This window comes from Podarcis pityusensis (assembly GCF_964106645.2).
Source record: "Podarcis pityusensis genome assembly, chromosome: 1".
Lineage (NCBI taxonomy): Eukaryota > Metazoa > Chordata > Lepidosauria > Squamata > Lacertidae > Podarcis > Podarcis pityusensis.
Window position 1 is genome coordinate 110,667,456 of NC_138028.1, and position 10,704 is coordinate 110,678,159.

Below are 10,704 nucleotides of genomic sequence, written 5' to 3' on the forward strand. Positions count from 1 at the left end.
GCCTTTCGTCTGGCTTTGCTTTCTAGGATGGCTGTTAAAAGTGGGCCTTTTGGAAAAGTGATGTTTTGACCTGGATTACCGCGATGATGAATTACACTTGACAGTCCTATCTTGTTAAGACTTGATGAATACTATGTGGGAAATCCAGGGCGTGGGTGTAGAATGGGGTTAATCCTTTTTATTAGAATGTTCCAGCACAGCACTGAGAATACATCAAAAAGCAGGAAAATGGGTTAGTGGCTTTAAGAATAGCCTTGTCGTCCGCCACGTTGCTTTAAAAAACAAAAGGAAAAAGAAATGGGCTGCTCTGTGCTACATTCTCTTGCCTTGAGACTTCCCCTCTCCCTAAAATATTTCTCTGATGGCAGTAAACGAATTGCATTGCCCTGCTGGTTGTAAACCTGCGGGTACTCTGCTGCGGAGCCATATGGCTCACATTTATTTTAATGTGCCTTTGACAGGAGGAGAATAGCTGAGACTGCTGAGGAAAGTGCTTACACTTTGGATTCCAGCCAGCGAAAGCTCAATTTATTTATGTTTAGTAACTGAGTAACTTCTTTTTACAGTAGAAATGGTGCTTGAAAAAGATTAAAAGACTTGACATGTCATTTATGCTACTTTTTCTCGCCCCCACCCCATTTTCTTTTTTGCAAACAAGGCAAACATGCTTTCCATTCACAGCATCGGTTTATTTTTAACTGAGCCGAGACCCCCCCCCCACCTCCACCCGCCGGTGGAATTCCGTGATCTATTTTTGGAAAGCTTGGTAGAATTTGCTTAAGCAAGATTATGCGTAAGGAGTTTCCTCACATGAAGACCAACTAAAGGTCACATTGGATCTCTAAGTCTCAGAGAGGCATCTCACTCAGAATTGACACAGGATAGAGCCTAGTTGATGGGCTGGAAACACCAGATGTTGTCGCCTTACTGGAGCTAATCGTGTGTGAAACCACTCAGCAGTCTGGACAGGAGACCACTGAGAACCTTGTGCAAGAGCAGGATATAAAATCAGGGGATGATCTAGGAGATGCTTTATTTGGAGATAAAACCTGGAGCTTCATACTTAACAAGGAACACATTCTGTGCCAATTTCAGCTCTTATCCAAACAAATGGCCAGATTCTGGTAAGACAGTTTTGTCCCTGGTCACTCGCCTGTGGCAAACAGGCTTTCCATGCAATCAGGCAGGAAGCTTTCGTGACTTGGAAGAGGGTTGATCCTGTTTTTCTCCTAGGCTGTTGATTTGCCACATGTAGCAATAAGGATGCACCTCAGCTGTGCCTTCAGATGATGCCTGCTTCCTCACTTGGCTGTCCCTTGCTGAATGGGAGCAAATGTGTATTAATAATGTTCCAGGTCGCAATTAAAAAATAAAAGCAATGAAATAATGGCTGTAAAGTAATATAGGCCCTCTGTGATAGTGTACTCAGTTATTTATGAAGCTAATAAAACAGGCCACCTGGAGGTATAAATGAAACAGATCTATAATTGCTTCCTATAGGAAAAAGATTGTGTTTTTGGTAGAAAGGTATTCTGTTTCCGTTTCCAGAAGTCCTAGGCTTTAGCAGTGCTAGAGGTCTAAAAGGTAATAAAGAAAGCGGCCAGTGTTTTTCTGCACTAATCGTATCTAGAGATAATATTCCATCTCATGTTGTCATTGTGTTGGGCAGTTTCATGTTCACAAGAGAAAGTTACATTGATTATTTCATACCTGGCTCACTTTTGTTACCAGGTTTGGGCTAGGTAGTGTGATGGCCTTGGTATGGATGGGGTCACTGAAGAGCCACAAATGAAGGGACTCGTGGTGTGGAACAGGAAGCACCAAAGATGAATGGAAGCATCTGTTGAGAGCATGATGGAAGGGAACCTCTTCCATGCTGACTTGTCTCTCATGGAACCTTAAAGCCGGTAGCAAGGAATCTGTAGCCATTTATCTTGCTGCTGTTGAGCTCCAGCTCCCATTAGCCCCAGCCAGCATGACCAATAGTCAGGGATAATGGGAACTGTAGTCCAGCAAACTACAGGCACCAGGCCCATTGGCAGACCAACAAAGATGTCTGCAAGCAAGTCTTGAAGGCTGGCAACATTAAACTTGCCATGTGGGAATCCCTTGCAGATGACTGCAGCGCCTGGAGACAATCAGGTTGTATATCCACAGCAGTGACCAGAGGAGGAATGACCACCGGGAGGAGCTCAGAGAGAAGAATTGCCAGGGCATACCTGCATCAGCACAACCTGATGCCTTCTTCTGCCCCAGCTGCAGCAAAACATGTGTCTCCCATGTCGGTCTTTACGGCCACAGCAGGCGCTGTAACTCTCCCAATAGTTTAAATTCACCCCCAAGGGTGCACTCTTCCATTGTCTCCCAGGACAGGTGGATGGTGACAAATATCAGCAACATCATAATCCCCAACCCCAGCTTTAAGCCTTGCAGAGAATTCTGCAGCATGTTCAGAGGTGCACACACTAACTGCACTGGAAACTGGCTAAGACCGTTGGGCCTCACAACTTCAGGGACACAAATCCATCATTACTGACCCTTTCACTCAGGTGTCCCTGATGATCTTTTAAAGAACCACAGAGTTCCTTCCCTGAACACAGTTTGAGAAAAATATTGTGATTTTCCTTTTTCTTTTACTCACTGACTGGTCACAGGTCCCACCTCACCCCTGCCCCAATAACATGATGGGTTGAAACCCATCTATCGCCTAAGATTAAAAAAACCTGGTATTGCTCCCTGTGGATGTGTGGCAGCAAGAAGGGCCTGAAGGCCAAATGGCTCTAATTGCCTGAGACAGAAGAGTTTTTAACCAGCTCACACGTCCTGTTGTGCCTTATTGCTGTTAAATATATGGCCTCATGTTACAAAGGCTGTCAGCATCTTTTATGACCATCTCAGTTCCTCCCTTCTGACCATTACTGTTCTCCCATCATACCTGTGCAACTGTTGCACCTAAATTGCACAGCCATAACTCATCATCTAGTTTCCCCCCCAGTCTCCTACTGCCGTCTCCCAGTAAATCAGGCAGGCTCCTGTCATATCTTCAGGAGTCAAGCAGCTAATGCGTGTGCGCGGTTAATATTCTACACTGCAGGCTAACAACGGCCTGCTTCTTTGTGGGGAAACAAAAGCATTCAGAATTCCAGCATGAGGTATCTCTGTCTGGACCAGCTGCACAGCAGGGATAACGCATTTAAGGAGCTGTTTTGTTTTATTTAAGGCGCTCTTTTCAAAATCAGTATGCATTGCCTAGAAAGTATGTTCGAATGCATGAGAAAGGGATAAACACCAGACCTTTAAAACACATTCAAAGCACACATCCAAGAATCCTGGGAACTGTAATTTGTCCTCCACAAACCTGCAACTCTTCACACCCTTAACAAACTGCAGTTCCCAGAATTCTTGGGGTCTGGGTATGTGCTTTGAATGCCTTTTAAAAGGTCTGGTGTTTACACAGCCTGTGTGATGAATGTAGGAAAACTATGCTCCTGACAGGTTGATTTATTTCTGATGTAACAACTGCATGACGACAAGTCTACCTTTTTGTGCAGCACATGGGAGAGATGAAGGAATGAATGAAACAAGACAAACACACATCGTGCATTCGTGCTACTTAAATAGCATCACTGTGTGGCAGGCCTCTGGCATTAATTTCTCATGCACAAGATATGCCATGAGAGAGTAATCGGTTTGTGAAAACATGGGGCAAGATACTCACTAGGCAGGTAATAATGTTTCCATTGCTTAAACCTTAATTAGCCAATCCAAGTTACTTGAGGTTTAAGAAAGCCCTGTGTTTGTTTGTTTTATGTTGGTTAGCTAAATAAAGATAGGGACGCTGTGGGTTAAACCACAGAGCCTAGGACTTGCCGATCAGAAGGTTGGTGGTTCAAATCCCTGCGACGAAGTGAGCTCCCTTGTTCGGTCCCTGCTCCTGCCAACCTAGCAGTTCGAAAGCATGTCAAAGTGCAAGTAGATAAATAGGTACCGCTCCGGCAAGAAGGTAAACGGCGTTTCCATGCACTGCTCTGGTTTGCCAGAAGCGGCTTAGTCATGCTGGTCAGATGACCCGGAAGCTGTACACCGGCTCCCTCAGCCAATAAAGTGAGATGAGCGCTGCAACCCCAGAGTTGGCCACGACTGGACCTAATTGTCAGGGGTCCCTTTACCTTTATAAAGAGGGAGGCCTTGTGGGTTGGAGGTTTCCATGTCCAGGAGATAGATTAGCTGCCTGTTCTGGATGGGATGGCACTCTCTTTGAAGGAGGAGCAGGTGTTCATTTTTGGGGTATTCCTTGATCCATCTTTGTCACTAGAGTCCCAGTTGACCTCTGTGCTCTGGAGTGACTTTTACCAGGTTCAGGTGGTTTGCCAGCTGCAACCTTTCCTGAACGGTGACAGCCTGACCACAGTGGCCCATGCATTGGCACTGCCTGAAGGCTTGATAGCTGTGCTTTATGTGGGGATTACCCTTTTATCTGGTCCACAGTTGTGCAGACTGCTCACAGGACCAGATTACTGGCAATATGTTACCCCACCACTAAGAGAGCTGCCATGTTCAAGGGACTTCTGTTAATTCATAATGTCTTAAACAACTTGGGGTCAAAGTCCCTTAAGGACTGTCTAGCTTCTTATGTTTTATGGATATCTTTGTTGATTTTGCTTTTATCTGTTGTATTCTGTCTTGTTATATTTTTAATGGAAATGCAACTTACAGATGTGTAAAAATAAGTAAGTCCACTTGCCCTAATGGGTGCGGCAGGTTGGCAATGCCTCCTTTCACTGGCACCTGATGGAAACCAGGACTGACAGGGTTTTCACTTCCGGTGGGCAAGTGTTGGCTCCCTTCGCCAGCTTGGAAATCTGGCTCCTGTTAAATTGGTCAATGGCAGACAGGCTTGGAGAGCAGGTGCCCCCAGGAGGAAATAGGCTTTCCTAAGGTCCACTCCCAGGGTATTTAAGTCTTCCTGTCCTAACTCCCGGCACCTGGTTCCTAGAGACAGTATGGGAAGAAGAACCTCCGTGTTGTTGTTACCTCTGAGATGGCTGGCTATATGGTTAGGGGTTCTAGGCCTCTATTCTGCTTTATATAAAAATAAGCAGTTAGGTTTGTCTCGTAAGAGAAGCAGTGCCTGCTTTTACTGGAACACCTTTGAATGTCTTTCGCAACACCTTTGTTGTCTTCGCATTGTTCCACAGTTAAGATCGGAAATTGAGATTGGAAACAAATTAAAGTTGCTCTGGAAAGTGCAATGAACATTGAAGGAACTGCACTGCAGCAAAACTTTTAACAGCAACATTGACTACCACCTGATTAATTGACCAAGGAGTCCTAAGAGTTTAAGCTGAGTAATCCATTAACCCTGCCTAAATAGGCACATGAGAAAGCAGTTCAAAAACAAACCAAAACCAACCAACCCCCGATACTCTTTTGTTGTGATGTGTGAATTCAACATGTCACATCAGGTATTGTCTTTGAACAGGCAGTTCCTGTTTTCACACGGAATGAAAGCCTTTTTGAAAATGTCAGTTTTGTATTAAGGATTGCTAAAAATAACTTAAGACGGCTATAAATCTACTTCCCCGTTGATTGGGGGGAAGGGGTAGTTTGTTAGCCTTTCAGAATGTTTTTGATCCGTTAACAAAACTAATGAATTGACTAAATGTGGCAGTAGCACTATATGCTAATAACAATAATGAAAATGAATGAAAATAAGTTGAATGCCAAATTAAGCATGTATGCTGATATGGAAGGGAGAGAGAAGGAAACTGGCAACAGGCCAGCTTCTCCACCCAATTAACTGCACAGAGCGAGGAAGGCCGAGAATGGGAATAACTCCCTCTCCCCACATGGGAAATCGGTTGTGTGTGTGGAGGCACACACAACTTGCACTCATGCCTTCTCCTCCCACCAGCACTCCTTCCTCATCCCTGATTCCCCCAGGCAGAGGTGCTCAGCACCAGCTGGCCTGGGGAACCCCACTGCTGAGAATTTGTGAAATGGTGAGAACGGTTTTCATTCTAAGCTGGTCACCTTCTTTCTTTGCAGCATCATCGATTCTGAAAAGAGAGAAGCGGAAGAGGACGAAGAATGTTCATTTTAACTGCGTTACCGTGTACTACTTCACAAGGAGGCAAGGGTTCACAAGCGTCCCCAGCCAAGGAGGAAGCACCCTGGGCATGTCCACACGTCACAACAGTGTGCGCCAGTACACACTGGGGGAATTTGCGATGGAGCAAGAGAGGCTTCACCGAGAGATGTTGAGAGAGCATCTCAGGGAGGAGAAACTGAATTCTTTAAAGCTCAAGGTAAGGACAAGGCTAGCGAACTGCTTTGCCTCTCTACCGTGTGGGCAAGAAGCAGGAAACAGAGGAATTGCCGCACTTACATCCTTGGCAAGATTGCGTCTCCGCTTCTAACATGGCTGCACGTCAATTGCCCCAAGGAAGCTGGCATCTTCCCGGTTTCCCACATTAACTCATCAGATTTGTAATAGGCTTCCACCTGAGCTCTTTAAGGCGACAGCTTCCTTCCTGCTATGCAGATACGATGGCAATTCATTTCCCCCCATCAAAGTTCTCGCTTTGATCAAAATTTAAATATGGTTAGCCAAGTTGCTTAGTGCCGATTGTTCTGCACAAGAGATTTTGGCTGGTTATTTTAAGGAAGCGCTGCTTTGTGTTAGGAATCTGGGTAATGTGGGATGAGGCTGCCGGATAAAATATTGGAACCCATTTTATATGTGTTCTGTATGGTATCTACCTGCAGGTGACTCTGACTGAAGCATGTCCTGCACCAATCTGTTTATGTGTTCCTTCTCATGCCCAGTCAGAGCTTACAGGTACTGGACACACCTGGCGTTCAGAGAGATGATGCTACTGACTGTCTCTGCAAAATTTTGTGTCTCATATTGTTTGTCTGGGACTTGAGCAATCTCTTATTTTTTTATGGTCCCAGGCTACTGGCAAATACACACACATGAAGACAAGTCACCATACATGGCCAGTGGGCCATATTGGACTCGCATTGTCTGCTTAAGCGCCACAGAGGCACTCCAGATTGAGCAGGTGGTTGCAGCAGTATTTAAAGCACTCAGTTCGGCTGATTTGAAAGCAGATCACATCCAGATCAGAGTCAAAACTGACTGCAAACTCACCCCCTCAACTCTGTCCTTGTGAAGGGGAGTGGGCAAAGCAGACCACATCCCACATGTCTTGGGATCGCGCTGGCAGTGTTAGGAGCAAAGCAGGCGAGAAATGGGTTATTACAAGATGATGGTCGCAGTGGTGATATGTACATGGCTTCCCATCAGTGCTCTAGGCAGCTTAAAAAGCAAAACAAAACAAAAACCGACACTATACAAAATTAATACAAAAGGAAATAATTAGCATAGATGAAAATAACAACTCAAAAACCTTCCTTCTAGTGAAGATGGATAAAAACAGGTTTTATGCAGCTCTGCTTAAAACAAACAAATGAGTAAGAGTACAAAATGTATTTTGGTGGAGAACCTGGAGCCCTCCAAATGTCATTGGGCTCCAAGCAGCATCAGTCCCAGCCAGAATGGTGAACTGCTAAGGGTGATGGAAGTTGGGAGTCCAGCAACATTTGCCCACCCCACTCATGATTTAAAACCACATTTGAAACAGAAAAAGGCCTATTGTTGATTTTTAAAGCACATAGTGCACAGTCCCTAGTCAGCTGCAGGTTGTTTGAGAGCGCCACCTGCTGGCCACTTGGTTGGAAAGAGAGCAGAACATTGGTTCACCTTTGTGTCAAAAATATTTTTACACGTTTCAAAGAAGTACATGGTGCTGTCTGTGAGACAAGGGTCTCAGAGCGAGCTGTACAGTGGAAGTAGATGCTGTTGCCCAGCTTAGTTGTTCCGTTTAGTCTGTGGCTCTGCAGAATCAAAGAAGCTATGGCAGAGCATGCAGTTACATGTGGGGCCTCCAATAAACGTTTGCAGTATGAAGTGCTCCTGTTATGGACATTCCACCTCCACCTCCCATCAACAGTCAGTCAGCATTCCATGCCCACTGAGCATGCTCTGCCTTCATTGGGTTCTTTTTCGGGGTTCCCTTCCTACTTAGTGGTTTTCTTTTTCTAAAGATTAGTAGAATTTCTGCAAACCTTGGGGTTCTCAAGAGTACTCCTGTGTACAGATGGTGTTGTTTTGCCTACTATCTCTGAGGTCTCAGGCTATGTAAGGCTGAATACAAATATGTAGCAGAAGGTGTATTAATATGCAGTCTTTAATATTTTTTGGGGGGGGGGTTCCTATGCAGATTAGTTTAAATTTGCATAGGAAAATTTTCTGCTGCTGTAGAGCAGCTGTAGGGAGCCTCCAGTCACAGGCAAAATTATGCCTGTCAATTTGGTCTTCAAGGTTGTTGTCACATACAATGGCAGGTGTGGGGCAGTTGCGAACGTGGCCTCAAAGGGACAATCGGCAGCCTAAAGTTTATTTGCAAGTGGGGGTCCCTATCACACTGACAGGAAGCCACACTGGGCTTTCCGCACTAGACAGTTCCTGGTGGGAGAACTCCCTAGTGCAGCTTGGGGGGCGTGTTTGCTCAGTTCCAAAGCAGTTTGCATTCAAGCCACTTTCTCAAATGAAGGGCGAAAGCTCAGTTACCAGGGGCGCAAAGCTGAGCATGCTCCATTGCAGGCACACTCCCAGCGCCAATCAGTTGTACCTGCCGACCAGCTATCAGTGGTTACATCTATGCTCTTGGATTGAAAGGCGATTGTCAAAATTGGCCTGTGAAGGGTTGGGGAATTAAGGACCTTTACCACCAGACAGATACAATTTAGCACTTATTTTGCTTGTATTCCGTAAACAAAGCTTTGAACCTGCTAAGTTTGCCTAACGTCATATTTGCAATTGGCATCCGTTCCTTGTTGCAAAGGAACTCGTGAAACAGGAACATTTTCTGCCCCACATCACTGATTTCTTCATTCGTGGCACAATTCAGGTCTCAGAGGACCTTTGCAGTATGTCATAGATAAGGCAAAACAAGATGGCTACTACTGCAGTAACAAAGCTGGAGATTAACATTAGGTTGAGGATCAATTCCATTAGAATGGAAGGTTTCTGAAAGTAAAGTGCCCTGCCACTTAGATTGTTGCCAATACTCCCGTGAGCCTTTCTTTCCCCTCTTTTGCGTGACAAATTCGATGCTTTCCATCACGGATTGTCTGTAGCCTCACCTAGGAAAAGTGGCTGGTACTAGGAGTTAGGAATGCTAAAAGCTGCTGCCGGTTCAGATAGATAATACTGGGATAGAAGGATAAATGGTCTCACACTATATAGGGCAGTGCCATAAGTTGGTAAGTTCAAAAACAGTAAGAAGCACTGGAACAAGCCCGCCCACTTCCATGCCAGGAGCTCCTTAGTTGAAAGCAGTGCTCCCCCCCCCCTAAAAAAAATGTTTAGGGGTACTCTCATTTTCCTACTCATATTGAAATACTGCCCCTCAATGAGGCCAAACTTAGATTCACAAAATGTTTAGGGGTATGCGTATCCCTGTGTCCCCCCCAGAAAAAAAGCACTGGTTGAAAGCCATGTTCATACAGTGGTACCTCGCGTTACAGACGCTTCAGGTTTAAGACGCTTCAGTTTACAGACTCCACTAACCCAGCAATAGTACCTCGGGTTAAGAACTTTGCTTCAGGATGAGAACAGAAATTGTGCGGCAGCAGTGGGAGGCCCCATTAGCTAAGTGGTGCTTCAGGTTAAGAACAGTTTCAGGTTAAGAATGGACTTCCAGAACGAATTAAGTTCTTAACCCGAGGTACCACTGTATAGCCTTTCATGATAAAAACAGGGTTTATTGCCCTTGTTAACTGTTTTCGAGCTGAGAATGGCTCTTCTTCTCAATGAATCCTCCACACGCTTTTTCATGGCTCTGTGTTGCAGATGACTAAGAACGGCACCGTGGAGTCCGAGGAAGCAAACACTTTGACACTGGACGACATTTCCGACGATGATATAGATCTAGATAACACAGAAGTAGACGAGTACTTCTTTCTACAGCCTCTGCCAACAAAAAAGCGAAGGGCACTCCTGAGAGCCTCCGGGGTCAAGAAGATTGACGTAGAAGAAAAACACGAGCTGCGAGCCATTCGCCTGTCAAGGGAGGACTGCGGCTGTGACTGTCGAGTCTTTTGTGACCCAGAAACGTGTACCTGCAGCCTTGCAGGCATAAAATGCCAGGTGAGAACTGAACTCAGGTACAGTCTTAAAGGGGCCTGGGGGAACGAGGGGAAGCCAAAGTATACTTACAGGTATTTGGTTTTTTAAAAACCCACTGGCATCCTCCTCCCTCCCCCCCGCCATTCAAATATTCCTAATGTATTTTTCATACTTCCCCCAGTGATAGGAAATCCTAGGAGTCGTTTTATAATGCCTATCTCAGTATGCAACAGCAACTATGCTGTTAGGAGGCCAGATGAGTGGCAGCACCCACCCATCCATTTGCTATAGGGGAGCAGCATAAATAGGGTTCTCATAAGTCATGGCTTCTGATAATGAGTCCTAAGCCTGGTTAAGTGTAACCATGGTTGACAGCTATGGTAACATAACAGTTGAGATCATTTGGGTCCAGCAGAGTGCGGACGGGGGGACTCATGCTCTAGAAAAGAGTATGAAACCCCCAAGGACCAATCTTGATTGCTTTCCTATTAGCAAGCAATCAGCCG

The 10,704-nt window shown here is 45.4% G+C and overlaps 1 protein-coding gene across 2 annotated transcripts in view; it reads left to right on the forward strand.

The window, feature by feature from the left end:
* The window catches only part of CSRNP3 (cysteine and serine rich nuclear protein 3), a 98,112-nt gene that overhangs the window by 79,067 nt on the left and 8,341 nt on the right, over window positions 1–10,704 (forward strand). Inside the window, exons 1-2 of one of the 2 annotated variants that reach the window (XM_080971227.1) lie at window positions 5,992–6,308; window positions 9,923–10,219. In XM_080971227.1, the coding sequence (XP_080827353.1) occupies window positions 6,000–6,308; window positions 9,923–10,219 (606 nt within the window). In that variant the 5' untranslated portion in view covers window positions 5,992–5,999. Of the gene's footprint in view, window positions 1–5,991; window positions 6,309–9,922; window positions 10,220–10,704 lie in introns of those variants that run through there. The other variant, XM_080971228.1, reaches the window with a different exon arrangement.